The 16186-nt window shown below is 47.3% G+C and overlaps 1 protein-coding gene across 9 annotated transcripts in view; it reads right to left on the bottom strand.

The window, feature by feature from the left end:
* prom1a (prominin 1a) overlaps positions 1–16155 on the bottom strand; it is an 81495-nt gene extending 65340 nt beyond the window's left edge. For all 9 annotated transcript variants that reach the window (XM_066648956.1, XM_066648958.1, XM_066648957.1 and 6 more), the window contains exon 1: positions 15786–16155. In XM_066648956.1, coding sequence (XP_066505053.1) covers positions 15786–15987 — 202 coding nt within the window. In that variant the 5' untranslated portion in view covers positions 15988–16155. The remainder of the gene's footprint in view (positions 1–15785) is intronic.
* Positions 16156–16186: the final 31 nt, after the last annotated feature.

Below are 16186 nucleotides of genomic sequence, written 5' to 3'. Positions count from 1 at the left end.
AGAACACACCACACTCCTCACAGACTGTCACCCGGAGGAAACCCACGCAGACACAGGGAGAACACACCACACTCCTCATAGACAGTGACCCCGGGCACTGAGCCCCTGCAGCGCCAGTGTATCACCCTCATCTTTATAGAAATCTTTTAAGAATGAACATGAATGAAACTAATGGAAAGTCCAAGGGTTGAGTGAAACACGATCAGGTCTGATCTGCATCCAACCGAATGAAAGAAAATGGAGCAGCTGCTCATGAACCTAACCAATCCCAGTGCCAGGTCTGGGTCTGCGGGGTATAAAGCCCCACAGCTCTTCTAGTATTACTTCAGCCTTTTACCACAAATGTGGAACTGGGTCAGTTCCCAGTCACGAACATAACATAAATATTCCTTGTTCTGTAAACAGAAAAGTGCACTCTCAGTTGGAACAGTAGGTTAAACTGCGACGGCGTCAGTGGGCGAGTGGAGATAAAGAAGCTTCAGAAAGAGCTCAGAGCCTGAAATAAAGGGTTATGTGACAGTGGAGCTGGACAGGTCATTTACGTGTTATATCGTCCTCGATGGGGTTCTGGGTAAAGACCCGAGAACCAGACGAGGCTGAGTAGGTTCTCCTTCTGAAACGGGAAATGGGAAATGACCCAAAATGGGAATTTTGATTTGAAAAGAATTGCAAAGAAATAAAAACAGGAAAGATGTGTGTGTGACGTTTCTGGGCTGTGTTCAGAGCAACTTGAGGCAAGGTCATTTTAAGGTGACTTCTCTCCAATGTCCTCACACAAGCTCAGCAGAACCTTACTCCAACGTCTCTGACTGAAACACTGGGACTGTAACAGACCTCTGCATCATTTCCAAACGTGTATCATACCTCACTCTGATCTGACCGCGCTGTAAACAGTGGATTAACCATGACTCTGTCCCGACTCTATCCCTTTATCTCTGGCTGTGGAACTGATTCAGACACAGCCTCACAGTGCCCCCCACTGGAGACATATCCTTGGTTCTCATAAAAACTGAACACAGGGGGTGCACTGGATCTTTTGGTGGATAAGGGCTATTTCTGGAGCTGCAGTGCTGTGCCAGTCACTCTGAGTTTATTCAGTCTCCAGTCAAAGTGACTGTTAAGTACAAGCTGTTCATATTATGTGGAAAAAGCTACAGCACTGTTCGTCCAGATGTGGTGATGTGAGGAGAAGGAGAAGGAGGAGGAGGAAGAGGAGGGCTGGTCAGAGGGTGCTGTAGAGAGCTGCAGGCTCTCTGCGAGCATCACGTCCAGATGAAGCTGATGCTGGAGGAGGTGGACGAGCGCATGTGACCACCGCGGGGTTTACAGTCACACAACACACACGAGGACATGTGACAGCACACTCAGACACACAGATCATAATATGCCAGGATAAATCTGGCCTCCTTCTCAAGCCTCTGGAGTGGAACTGATTTAGAAACGTCTAAACAGAGTAAACGCACGGCACATGGTTCACGTGATGTGATGTGAGAGGCACATTACGCAAAATTACTACCGCCTTGTTGTTCCTACTTTAATCCAATGAGACGATAGTAATCCTACCTACAGCTTCACTGAGTTTTTAACACTAGGGCTGTGTGATATGAGGATGTGAACTCCCCCTACATTGTGATGCTGACTCTGAATATATTATTTTTATATTACATCGCAGATTTTTTGTTTGTTTGTGTTGAGTGTTCTCCGAGTTTCAATCTGTTTGGTTTATGGGGCTAGGGCTGGTCTCTCTCTCTCTCTGTGTGTGTGTGTGTGTGTTTGTGTGAGTGAATGTAGGAGACAGAATGAGAGAAAGTTAGAGAGAGAGTCTGGCAATGTATGTGCATGGCTTTGGGGGTGAAGCCTTTGTAGGAGCTCCTAAGGGGAAGTGAGTTTGTTTTGCTTTGAGATCAGTCATTCTACAGAATTGAATACAGCACCTTTAAATCGTTAATCAGACATTTTTAACATGGTAAATGGAAAAATCAATATTGCACATGCTTAGTACTGCTACAGTAATACAGGATATAGACAGAAAAACCCATTGATCCATAGCTTATCTTAACTGTTATTTAGTTATTTAAAAAAATGCTAGTTTTAGTTTAGAAACAAATGCTTGAAGCTTAAACAGTTGCAGCTCCTAAAAAGGACAGGATATGTCTAGCCATTCACTCACAACAGCTCAACACAGCACTTACTATCTGATGCCACTTTCTCACCTACGTGATAATCCAGGAATGTTCCAGAGTTTTCCCAGAGGAGCTGTGTGTGTGAAAGTGACCCGCAACATTCGTCCCTGACATTACCAGGACTTTATCCTTCTCACGTCCTGGTAAAGACTCCGGGTGAAATCAGAGTCAGCGCATGTGAGAATGGAGCGGGAAATGTTCCGGAGTTTCTCTGCCCCCACGCCTAAATCACGTTTCATCTCCCACTGTGAGAGCGCGTCTAACGCAGAAAATATCCCGCTGTGCGCTGCATGTGTGAACGACCGATCTGGGACGTCTCCAGACCCATCACCCAGAAATTCACCAGAGGTCATGTGTGAAAGAGACATGACTAGTAGAAACTAGATAAACATTGAGTACAGAAGAGATTGCAGGGAAAAGCCTAAAGTTAATAATAATCTGTAAAATCACATGATGTTGTGATAAAATGTTAGCCTCTTTCGGCCAGCACTAACAGAATGAAAGACTGAGCTCCACTCTGGTCAGCGTCTATTCTCTTTTACTATCTCTATTTTTAGAAGGTCACCTCTGAAAGGGTTTTGAGCGAGAAAAGAACTGCCTTGAAGAAGATCGGACATGAGCACCACTGACAGGCCCTAGCTGAGGGTAGAGAGAGGGAGGGAAAGGAGAGAAGGAGGGAAGAAACAAAGAAAAAGAAAGGGAGAGAGAGCAAGGGAGAGACAACATGCAGCTCAAGCAGTTTATCAGTGAGGTCTTGTAGTCTCTGGAGACGGTGAGGGGTAAAGAGGTCACAGAGCAGCGGATGCCCATAGACATGCCACGCAGGATGCCATCTGTGCTGAGTCCTGGTGCCCCTCCTGCTCAGAGACAGCTGCCCAGCTGGACCCTCCTTTTCACCGACAATAACACAGCCCCAGCGCAGGCCTGAGGTCTGAGAAACCCGCTCTGGGCCCATTAGCACTCTGGCAGGACTTCAGACTGGACACGTAGGAGAGCCGTCCCACTGTGAACTCCATAACCCGCCGTCTGTGAGTGTCCACTGGAGCAGAAATGACCCGTCCTGACAAAACGGCCACAGACTGAACACTATCAGCCGTACGCAGAAGTCTGGGTGCCCCTGCTATAATAACATTTGTGGACCCCTGCTTAGAGAAAATCTCTTCTGAAAGTAAGGCTGTCTATTTGGTACTAGAGCTGGACAATAATCCAATATCAATATACATCACAATATCAAATGTTTCAATAACAATGATGACATTTTTAAAATTCCAACACACATTATTTACAGCAGTGACTGACATTAAAGGGTGCTGCCGTCAGTTCATTACAAACAATTTTAAAGTTAGTTTAAAAATAAGAGTATTGACAAAGCCAATAAGTTTATGTTTGAAGTTGATGCCATGTTTCTTGTACATTTTTGTTAATGGCAATTTTGTGGTGTTTTATATTCTTCATATTGGATTTTTAGATCGTATTATTGACCAAAATGAAGAAATATATCGTGATATAAATCTTGGCTACATCATCCAGCCCTGATTAGAAGTCCTTTGCAGCTTGGAAAAATTTACACTGAATACAGGAACATTGCTGTGAGGATTTGATGGAATCTATGAGGTCAGGGATGACAAACGCTTCTTCAACTCATCCCAAAAATATGACAGGGAGCTCTAGAGCTGAACGATACAGCCTATATTTATATCACAATATATTTATATCATGATAAGTTTCAGTCTATACGATATAATGCAGAGATTGATATAAACAACATAAAAGCCAATGAAAAACTGCCAAGAACAAACAGGAAATATAACACCACCATCTAACAATTACCTCTTGGCCTTGTCAATATTAACATTTTTAAACTAACTTAACAACAGCGCCCTCTAATGACTGTCAGTCAGTGACAGATGCTGTAAATAATGTTTGAAAGCCATATTGTTATTGAAACATTTTGTATTGCGATATATTGTGATATTAAATTATTGTCCAGTCCTAGTAAACGCTTGGTGACGGTCTGCATTAATGTAAAAGCAGGCTGCTCTGAGGTCTGAGGGCCCGGCCTGAAAAGCCCATACTCCCTTGCTGTGATACTGTCCTGTTTCCCTGGCAACTGTTCACCAAACATCGCTGTGCTTCTGTCATTCACCCGTGCTTCATCATTCAGGAGAAACCCGGAGAAAATCTGAGCTCCCACTTTTCTGTGTTTAATTCTTGCTGTGACTAAACACAAAGACCAGATGAGTGGACAATCAGAGCAGGAAACAAGGAACACAGCACAGCTCAGCAGCCTCTGGGCTGAGAAAATGTCAGGATCCACACCTTTTTCTGCCTGTGTGGGCACTGTCACTGAAATGGAAGAAAATGAGTGGCATCAAAATTAAAAAAATGTGCGGCGCCAATGGACTGGAAGTGAACTCCACATTCAGCAATAAATTAATGTAATTAATGAAAAAGATGAGGAGATTTTCAGATCCTCTGACACATACACAGTAACTGAAAAGAAAACCATCCCTGGGTCTGAAAGAAAGAGCTCCAGGAAAAGGATGGCTGAACAGTATGAGCAGCATCAGCACCTGTTCCTTTAAATGATAATGAGCCACTTGCTGTTCACCCCGACCCCAAGCGCACAGCAGTGAGGAACGAGGACCAGAAGCTCTGGTTTTTAGCCGTTTTCACTTGGTTCTCTTTCTTCTCTGTTTTAGTTTTCTCTATTTTTACTCAGTGCTCTTATTTCTCTGCGTTTCTTGTGTCTGTTCTGCTGCGTTTAACCTCATCTTTGTGCTCTCACATAAACGCGGGTCCAGCGCTGTGATCGGACTCAGACGAGGGATTGGGGCCATTTTAGTCTCTGCACTTGACGTCAGAAGCGGAGCAGAATCAGAACGACTAGTTTTATGAGTGTTTTCTGACTCACATCTCACAGAAAACTAACTGGGGTCTTGTTTCACAGTGTGTGGGTTGGTGGACTTAAGCTGTTTGTTTCCCAGCAGGAACACACTACCTGAAGTAAAGCTGATGAAACAAGTTGAAGTGAAGTGCTCATGTTCAGATGATGAAAACTTCAACCTGTTTCATCACCCAGTCCTAACACTGTACTCTGGGAAGCTACAGTGATTTCAGACTGGAGACTGGAAATGAAAAGAGCTCAGAAAACAATTCAGAGGACAGCCCTTATCCTCGTGATGGTGCTCTGGGATTGGGACCTGGATCAGGGTGTTTAAGACGCTCTGTAAAGTGCTAATAAACTGGGTGAGTGTGTGAGACTGGCTACAGGCGTGTGTGTGTGTCAGTGACTGGGTGAATGTGTGAGACTGTCTACAGGTGTGTGGTGGGTGTGTGTGTGTGTGTGTGTGTGTGTGTCAGTGACTGGGTGAGTGTGTGAGACTGTCCACAGTTGTGTGTGTGTGTTTGTGTGTCAGTGACTGTTTGAATGTGTGAGACTGTCTACAGGTGTGTGTGGGGGTCAGTGACTGTTTGAATGTGTGAGACTGTCTACAGGTGTGTGTGTGGGTGTGTGTGTATGTGTGTCAGTGACTGTGTGAGTGTGTGAGAATGTCCAAAGGTGTGTGTGTGTCAGTGACTGTTTGAATGTGTGAGACTCTCTACAAGTGTGTGTGTGGGTGTGTATGTGTGTCAGTGACTGGGCGAGTGTGTGAGACTGTCCACAGGTGTGTGTGTGTGTCAGTGACTGTTTGAATGTGTGAGACTGTCTACAGGTGTGTGTGTGTGTCAGTGACTGAATGTGTGAGACTGTCTACAGGTGTGTGTAGGGGTAGGTGTGTGTGTGTGTGTCAGTGACTGGGTGAGTGTGTGAGACTGTCCACAGGTGTGTGTGTGTGTGTCAGTGACTGTTTGAATGTGTGAGACTGTCTACAGGTGTGTGTGTGTGTCAGTGACTGTTTGAATGTGTGAGACTGTCTACAGGTGTGTGTGTGTATGTGTGTCAGTGACTGGGTGAGTGTGTGAGACTGTCCACAGGTGTGTGTGTCAGTGACTGGGTGAGTGTGTGAGTGTGTGAGACTGTCCACAGGTGTGTGTGTGTCAGTGTCTGGGTGTGTGTGTGAGACTGTCTACAGGTGTGTGTCAGTGACTGGGTGAGTGTGTGAGACTGTTCACAGGTGTGTGTGTGTGTCAGTGACGGGGTGAATGTGTGAGACTGTCTACAGGTGTGTGTGTGTGTGTGTGTGTGTCAGTGACTGTTTGAATGTGTGAGACTGTCTACAGGTGTGTGTGTGGGTGTGTGTGTATGTGTGTCAGTGACTGGGTGAGTGTGTGAGACTGTCCACAGGTGTGTGTGTGTGTCAGTGACTGTTTGAATGTGTGAGACTGTCTACAGGTGTGTGTGGGGGTCAGTGACTGTTTGAATGTGTGAGACTGTCTACAGGTGTGTGTGTGGGTGTGTCAGTGACTGTTTGAATGTGTGAGACCATCTACAGGTGTGTGTGGGGGTCAGTGACTGTTTGAATGTGTGAGACTCTCTACAGGTGTGTGTGTGGGTGTGTATGTGTGTCAGTGACTGTTTGAATGTGTGAGACTGTCTACAGGTGTGTGTGTTTGTGTGTCATTGACTGGGTGAGTGTGTGAGACTGTTCACAGGTGTGTGTGTGTGTGTCAGTGACTGGGTGTGTGTGTGAGACTGTCCACAGGTGTGTGTGTGTGTGTGTGTCAGTGACTGGGTGAATGTGTGAGACTGTCTACAGGTGTGTGTGTGTGTCAGTGACTGTTTGAATGTGTGAGACTGTCTACAGGTGTGTGTGTGTGTGTCAGTGACTGTTTGAATGTGTGAGACTGTCTACAGGTGTGTGTGTGGGTGTGTGTGTTTGTGTGTCATTGACTGGGTGAGTGTGTGAGACTGTTCACAGGTGTGTGTGTGTGTGTGTGTCAGTGACTGGGTGGGTGTGTGAGACTGTCCACAGGTGTGTGTGTGTCAGTGACTGTTTGAATGTGTGAGACTGTCTACAGGTGTGTGTGTGTGTGTCAGTGACTGTTTGAATGTGTGAGACTGTCTACAGGTGTGTGTGTGGGTGTCAGTGACTGTTTGAATGTGTGAGACTGTCTACAGGTGTGTGTGTGGGTGTGTGTGTGTATGTGTGTCAGTGACTGGGTGAGTGTGTGAGACTGTCAACAGGTGTGTGTGTGTGTCAGTGACTGAATGTGTGAGACTGTCTACAGGTGTGTGTGGGGGTAGGTGTGTGTGTGTGTGTGTGTCAGTGACTGGGTGAGTGTGTGAGACTGTCTACAGGTGTGTGTGTGTGTGTGTGTGTGTCAGTGTCTGGGTGAGTGTGTGAGACTGTCTACAGGTGTGTGTCAGTGACTGGGTGAGTGTGTGAGACTGTCCACAGGTGTGTGTGTGTCAGTGTCTGGGTGTGTGTGTGAGACTGTCTACAGGTGTGTGTCAGTGACTGGGTGAGTGTGTGAGACTGTTCACAGGTGTGTGTGTGTGTCAGTGACGGGGTGAATGTGTGAGACTGTCTACAGGTGTGTGTGTGTGTGTGTGTGTGTCAGTGACTGTTTGAATGTGTGAGACTGTCTACAGGTGTGTGTGTGGGTGTGTGTGTATGTGTGTCAGTGACTGGGTGAGTGTGTGAGACTGTCCACAGGTGTGTGTGTGTGTCAGTGACTGTTTGAATGTGTGAGACTGTCTACAGGTGTGTGTGGGGGTCAGTGACTGTTTGAATGTGTGAGACTGTCTACAGGTGTGTGTGTGGGTGTGTCAGTGACTGTTTGAATGTGTGAGACCATCTACAGGTGTGTGTGGGGGTCAGTGACTGTTTGAATGTGTGAGACTCTCTACAGGTGTGTGTGTGGGTGTGTATGTGTGTCAGTGACTGTTTGAATGTGTGAGACTGTCTACAGGTGTGTGTGTTTGTGTGTCATTGACTGGGTGAGTGTGTGAGACTGTTCACAGGTGTGTGTGTGTGTGTCAGTGACTGGGTGTGTGTGTGAGACTGTCCACAGGTGTGTGTGTGTGTGTGTGTCAGTGACTGGGTGAATGTGTGAGACTGTCTACAGGTGTGTGTGTGTGTCAGTGACTGTTTGAATGTGTGAGACTGTCTACAGGTGTGTGTGTGTGTGTCAGTGACTGTTTGAATGTGTGAGACTGTCTACAGGTGTGTGTGTGGGTGTGTGTGTTTGTGTGTCATTGACTGGGTGAGTGTGTGAGACTGTTCACAGGTGTGTGTGTGTGTGTGTGTCAGTGACTGGGTGGGTGTGTGAGACTGTCCACAGGTGTGTGTGTGTCAGTGACTGTTTGAATGTGTGAGACTGTCTACAGGTGTGTGTGTGTGTGTCAGTGACTGTTTGAATGTGTGAGACTGTCTACAGGTGTGTGTGTGGGTGTCAGTGACTGTTTGAATGTGTGAGACTGTCTACAGGTGTGTGTGTGGGTGTGTGTGTGTATGTGTGTCAGTGACTGGGTGAGTGTGTGAGACTGTCAACAGGTGTGTGTGTGTGTCAGTGACTGAATGTGTGAGACTGTCTACAGGTGTGTGTGGGGGTAGGTGTGTGTGTGTGTGTGTGTCAGTGACTGGGTGAGTGTGTGAGACTGTCTACAGGTGTGTGTGTGTGTGTGTGTGTGTCAGTGTCTGGGTGAGTGTGTGAGACTGTCTACAGGTGTGTGTCAGTGACTGGGTGAGTGTGTGAGACTTCACAGGTGTGTGTGTGTCTGTGACAGGGTGAGACTGTCTACAGGTGTCTGTGTGTGTGTGTCAGTGTCTGGGTGTGTGTGTGAGACTGTCTACAGGTGTGTGTGTGTGTGTCAGTGACTGGGTGAGTGTGTGAGACTGTTCACATGTGTGTGTGTGGGTGTCAGTGACTGGGTGAGTGTGTGAGACTGTTCACATGTGTGTGTGTGGGTGTTAGTGACTGGGTGGACCCACTGTGACCCTAACCAGGATGAAGTGCTTACAGACTGTCCACAGGTGTGTGTGTGTCAGTGTCTGGGTGTGTGTGTGAGACTGTCTACAGGTGTGTGTCAGTGACTGTTTGAATGTGTGAGACTGTCTACAGGTGTGTGTGTGGGTGTGTCAGTGACTGTTTGAATGTGTGAGACCATCTACAGGTGTGTGTGGGGGTCAGTGACTGTTTGAATGTGTGAGACTCTCTACAGGTGTGTGTGTGGGTGTGTATGTGTGTCAGTGACTGTTTGAATGTGTGAGACTGTCTACAGGTGTGTGTGTTTGTGTGTCATTGACTGGGTGAGTGTGTGAGACTGTTCACAGGTGTGTGTGTGTGTGTGTGTGTCAGTGACTGGGTGAATGTGTGAGACTGTCTACAGGTGTGTGTGTGTCAGTGACTGTTTGAATGTGTGAGACTGTCTACAGGTGTGTGTGTGTGTGTCAGTGACTGTTTGAATGTGTGAGACTGTCTACAGGTGTGTGTGTGGGTGTGTGTGTGTATGTGTGTCAGTGACTGGGTGAGTGTGTGAGACTGTCAACAGGTGTGTGTGTGTGTCAGTGACTGGGTGGGTGTGTGAGACTGTCCACAGGTGTGTGTGTGTGTGTGTGTCAGTGACTGGGTGAATGTGTGAGACTGTCTACAGGTGTGTGTGTGTGTCATTGACTGGGTGAGTGTGTGAGACTGTTCACAGGTGTGTGTGTGTGTGTCAGTGACTGGGTGGGTGTGTGAGACTGTCCACAGGTGTGTGTGTGTGTGTGTGTGTGTCAGTGACTGGGTGAATGTGTGAGACTGTCTACAGGTGTGTGTGTGTCAGTGACTGTTTGAATGTGTGAGACTGTCTACAGGTGTGTGTGTGTCAGTGACTGTTTGAATGTGTGAGACTGTCTACAGGTGTGTGTGTGTGTGTCAGTGACTGTTTGAATGTGTGAGACTGTCTACAGGTGTGTGTGTGGGTGTGTGTGTGTATGTGTGTCAGTGACTGGGTGAGTGTGTGAGACTGTCAACAGGTGTGTGTGTGTGTCAGTGACTGGGTGAGTGTGTGAGACTGTCTACAGGTGTTTGTGTGTGTGTGTGTGTGTCAGTGTCTGGGTGAGTGTGTGAGACTGTCTACAGGTGTGTGTCAATGACTGGGTGAGTGTGTGAGACTTCACAGGTGTGTGTGGGTCTGTGACAGGGTGAGACTGTCTACAGGTGTCTGTGTGTGTGTGTCAGTGTCTGGGTGTGTGTGTGAGACTGTCTACAGGTGTGTGTGTGTGTCAGTGACTGGGTGAGTGTGTGAGACTGTTCACATGTGTGTGTGTGGGTGTCAGTGACTGGGTGAGTGTGTGAGACTGTTCACATGTGTGTGTGTGGGTGTCAGTGACTCGGTGGACCCACTGTGACCCTAACCAGGATGAAGTGCTTACAGACTGTCCACAGGTGTGTGTGTGTCATTGTCTGGGTGTGTGTGTGAGACTGTCTACAGGTGTGTGTCAGTGACTGGGTGAGTGTGTGAGACTGTTCACAGGTGTGTCTGTGTGTCAGTGACGGGGTGAATGTGTGAGACTGTCTACAGGTGTGTGTGTGTGTGTCAGTGACTGTTTGAATGTGTGAGACTGTCTACAGGTGTGTGTGTGTGTGTGTATGTGTGTCAGTGACTGGGTGAGTGTGTGAGACTGTCTACAGGTGTGTGTGTGTTTCAGTGACTGTTTGAATGTGTGAGACTGTCTACAGGTGTGTGTGGGGGTCAGTGACTGTTTGAATGTGTGAGACTGTCTACAGGTGTGTGTGGGTGTGTCAGTGACTGTTTGAATGTGTGAGACCATCTACAGGTGTGTGTGGGGGTCAGTGACTGTTTGAATGTGTGAGACTCTCTACAGGTGTGTGTGTAGGTGTGTATGTGTGTCAGTGACTGTTTGAATGTGTGAGACTGTCTACAGGTGTGTGTGTTTGTGTTTCATTGACTGGGTGAGTGTGTGAGACTGTTCACAGGTGTGTGTGTGTGTCAGTGACTGGGTGGGTGTGTGAGACTGTCCACAGGTGTGTGTGTGTGTGTGTGTGTGTGTGTGTGTGTCAGTGACTGGGTGAATGTGTGAGACTGTCTACAGGTGTGTGTGTGTGTCAGTGACTGTTTGAATGTGTGAGACTGTCTACAGGTGTGTGTGTGTGTCAGTGACTGTTTGAATGTGTGAGTGTGTGTGTTTGTGTGTCATTGACTGGGTGAGTGTGTGAGACTGTTCACAGGTGTGTGTGTGTGTGTCAGTGACTGGGTGGGTGTGTGAGACTGTCCACAGGTGTGTGTGTGTGTGTGTGTGTGTGTGTCAGTGACTGGGTGAATGTGTGAGACTGTCTACAGGTGTGTGTGTGTCAGTGACTGTTTGAATGTGTGAGACTGTCTACAGGTGTGTGTGTGTGTCAGTGACTGTTTGAATGTGTGAGACTGTCTACAGGTGTGTGTGTGGGTGTGTGTGTGTATGTGTGTCAGTGACTGGGTGAGTGTGTGAGACTGTCCACAGGTGTGTGTGTGTGTCAGTGACTGAATATGTGAGACTGTCTACAGGTGTGTGTGGGGGTAGGTGTGTGTGTGTGTGTGTCAGTGACTGGGTGAGTGTGTGAGACTGTCTACAGGTGTGTGTGTGTGTGTGTGTGTGTGTGTCAGTGTCTGGGTGAGTGTGTGAGACTGTCTACAGGTGTGTGTCAGTGACTGGGTGAGTGTGTGAGACTTCACAGGTGTGTGTGTGTCTGTGACAGGGTGAGACTGTCTACAGGTGTCTGTGTGTGTGTGTCAGTGACTGGGTGAGTGTGTGAGACTGTTCACAGGTGTGTGTGTGTGTCAGTGACTGGGTGAGTGTGTGAGACTGTTCACATGTGTGTGTGTGGGTGTCAGTGACTGGGTGAGTGTGTGAGACTGTTCACATGTGTGTGTGTGGGTGTTAGTGACTGGGTGGACCCACTGTGACCCTAACCAGGATGAAGTGCTTACAGTGAATGAATGAATGAATGATCATTAGAACTGGCTGCTGAACACATTGAGAGAACACAGAAATAACTCGTCTGCAGTTTGGACGCTGGTCGTGTGTTCTACATCTTGGCTACATGACTCCGTTTGCGGGTTATTAAAAAGATTAAGCGGTTTTTGTAAATGAATCCCTGACACACACAGCTCTGTTTTACAGAGAGGAATGCACCTGTAACCGGCTGGAAAATACGAGCTCATCAGCATATGGCCCTTCAGATTAGTGGATTATCTCATTACAGAGTGAGTCATGGGCCACTGGCCCTAATCTCCAGATCCTCCTCCTCACCAATAGAGAAATGAAGGTGTCTAAGAAGTGCTCTGCTTATTAGCGCCCACAGTTTCTGACTCGGACCCCCAGTGGGGCTCTGAGGGAGTAGGCAGACATTATCCAACTTTTATGGGACCAGTAAACAAGTGTACACTAGGGGGTGTTCAGTAAGTTCTGGGTACAGGTATAAAGTAAAACACACAGTAAATGTACTATAGTTTTATTTTTCTGTGTAAACACTCTTAAAGACGTAGTTCATGATTTGAATCAAAAACCCTGTGTATAAAGCTCTGAGTGTGTCTCCTCTCCATGTGCTGCTCTGCAGTTGGTTTGCTCTGGAAACCGCTCTAATGTGTTTACGAAGCCCCAGTGTCTGTAAATGGGTAAAAAAAACACAGTGTCTGGGTCCAGTATGCTAGGCTTTCTCTCTCTCTGCCCACGGCAGAGAAACGCTCCAAACACTGAAAAGTGGGGGGTAACACTGACTTATTTTTGCTGTTTCTGGTCACTTAAGGTGGAACTGACTCTAAATTCAGGAGAGCGCTAAATGCATAAAAGTAAACACAGAGCGATCGTGCTACAAAACTAAACAGCTCGAGTTACACATGAGTTTCTGTGGGAATTCAAACAGTGAATAAACACTTACAGACAATTTACACTTCAGACACCAACAAGATGCAGTCGCTCCACATTAAAAGATACAGTCACTTCTTACTCACACACACAGCTCCACATTAAAAGATACAGTCGCTTCTTACTCACACACACCGCTCCACATTAAAAGATACAGTCGCTTCTTACTCACACACACCGCTCCACCTTAAAAGATACAGTCGGTTCTTACTCACACACACCGCTCCACCTTAAAAGATACAGTCGCTTCTTACTCACACACACTTCTCCACATTAAAAGATACAGTTGCTTCTTACTCACACACACCTCTCCACCTTAAAAGATACAGTCGCTTCTTACTCACACATACCACTCCAACTTAAAAGATACAGTCGCTTCTTACTCACACACACCGCTCCACCTTAAAAGATACAGTCGCTTCTTACTCACACATACCGCTCCACCTTAAAAGATACAGTCGGTTCTTACTCACACACACCGCTCCACATTGAAAGATACAGTCGCTTCTTACTCACACACACTTCTCCACATTAAAAGATACAGTTGCTTCTTACTCACACACACCTCTCCACCTTAAAAGATACAGTCGCTTCTTACTCACACATACCACTCCAACTTAAAAGATACAGTCGCTTCTTACTCACACACACCGCTCCACCTTAAAAGATACAGTCGCTTCTTACTCACACATACCACTCCAACTTAAAAGATACAGTCGCTTCTTACTCACACACACCTCTCCACCTTAAAAGATACAGTCGCTTCTTACTCACACACACCTCTCCACCTTAAAAGATACAGTCGCTTCTTACTCACACATACCACTCCAACTTAAAAGATACAGTCGCTTCTTACTCACACACACCTCTCCACCTTAAAAGATACAGTCGCTTCTTACTCACACACACCTCTCCACCTTAAAAGATACAGTCGCTTCTTACTCACACATACCACTCCAACTTAAAAGATACAGTCGCTTCTTACTCACACACACCGCTCCACCTTAAAAGATAGTCGGTTCTTACTCACACACACACCACTCCACCTTAAAAGATACAGTCGCTTTTTACTCACACACACCTCTCCACATTGATAGATACAGTCGCTTTTTACTCACACACACCGTTAGCTTCAGTTCACTAAATAAAACACACTTGGTCTTTACTGGATAAACGCTCATTTATGTCTCATTATAAAAACTTTCCTCTGAGATACTTCTTCAGATTGTGGAGCAGGTAAAAACTCACCGCTGAGCCTGGGGTTGAGTGTTACTCAGAATGGTTCAGTTTTCATCAAACTAATGATAGAAATGAGCTGCTGTTTTCTTTATTACCCTCAGACAGTGTCACTTGGGCCGTTATAACACCAGCTGTGGGGTTAGGATATTATCTTATATCACACACCCAGACTTTTTCATAAACACGCTGAATTGAGTGAAGAAGAAGTCTCTGGAGAGCTGTGGGATGGGAGCTGGGTTTCTGTGGCTGAGAGACAAGGAGTGAACAGACAATGCCTGAGCTCAGTTTATCCCGAGTCGGTCAGCCACTGACACTCAGTCTTTTGTGTTGGAGCATGATCGCTGACAACCTCATAAAACACAACAGGCCATTGGTCAGGGTAGAGTCCAGCCTCACAGACCTGACCCTCACAGACCTGACCCTCTCAGTCCGGCCCGCTGTTAATAACAGACACAGTGTGGGTGGACAGAGTACCAGGATAGAACACGCACACACACACACACCTCACTAAAACATGGGATGGGGAATGTGAAACATTGCAGGGGCTTGGAACAACAGACCACCCAAGAGTAGAGGCTGCTTCTCTGAATCCGTGATTTAACATTGAGATATTTAAAGTAACACTAGGTAAGATTTGATATTTTTCTCCTAGGCTCCTCCTACAGCTTCAGAATGCAAATCGCTTTGACAGCACTTTCCTGAAGTCGAGAGGGAGGGAAGAGGAGGAAGGATGGGGGAGGTGGGTTCACTTCATGGTTGCACAGTGCAAGTTCTGCAGTGCTGAGCCCGGAATAGCAACAGGGACTCCCTGTTACAGCTCAGTGCAGCTTCACAATGATCTGAAGCTGTAATTCATTCATTCATTCATTATCTGTAACTGCTTATCCAGTTCAGGGTCACAGTGGGTCCAGAGCCTACCTGGAATCATTGGGCGCAAGGTGGGAATACACCCTGGAGGGGGCGCCAGTCTTTCACAGGGCAACAGACACACACACATTCACTCACACACTCACACCTATCCACCTCGCCAATCCACCTACCAACGTGTGCTTTTGGACTGTGGGAGGAAACCGGAACACCCGGAGGAAACCCACGTGGACACGGGAGAACACACCAACTCCTCACAGACAGTCACCAGGAGCGGGAATTGAACCCACAACCTCCAGATCCCTGGAACTGTGTGATTGCGACACTACCTGCTGCGCCACTGTGCCACCTCTGAAGCTGTAATTGTAAAGTAAAAATATTACCTATTTTTACTTTAAGCTGTGCCCATGACTTAGGAAGGTAGGAAGGTGTGGCGGTGAGAAGTTGTAGTTATGGAGTTTGTAAGACGTGGGAACAGGATAGTTAAGTTGTAGTGACCACAACTTGTATCGACATTTCCAAACCACATCTGGCAGGTGTCCACCCCCCACTCTCTCCCCTTTTTAAAGTTGTGGCGACAACTAAATATCACATTCCCACACGTTAGTAAACTGCAGCCATGCAATATCTCTATGTCCAAACTGCACATCCAGCCGGTAAACAGGTTTGCCCCTGCCCCTCCCCCCCCACCCCCCCTCACCTTCAGGGAACGGGTTCGGCTGCACCACGTGCAGGAAGGCGTGCACCATGCTGAAGAGGAGGCCGATGGGTCCGGGCTCTGAGTGCGCCACGGTCTGGTAAACTCCCCCGGGCACAGACTCCCAGTCCAGCGGGGCACGGGGCTCCGTCTGCGGGAGCAGCAGCAGCGTGAGGACCGCCGCCACAGCCGCCCTCCACAGCATCGTTCCGCGGGGAGAGAACAGAGGAACCGCGGGGGAAAAGATCCAGAAAATCCACAGAGACACAGGGTTAATGAAATTACAACACGGCTCCCTTAGAGCTGAGTACTGCTCTCTCTCTCTTGTCCAGCAGCAGGTTCTCCAATCCTCTCTCTCCTCCCTCTCTCCGTCTCTGCGCCCTCACGTCTCCAAGCGCAGCGCT

This window comes from Hoplias malabaricus, chromosome 17, assembly GCF_029633855.1.
Source record: "Hoplias malabaricus isolate fHopMal1 chromosome 17, fHopMal1.hap1, whole genome shotgun sequence".
Taxonomy (NCBI): Eukaryota; Metazoa; Chordata; class Actinopteri; order Characiformes; family Erythrinidae; genus Hoplias; species Hoplias malabaricus.
Note: the sequence above shows the minus strand (reverse complement) of the source record. Positions and strands in the feature narration are given on the sequence as shown.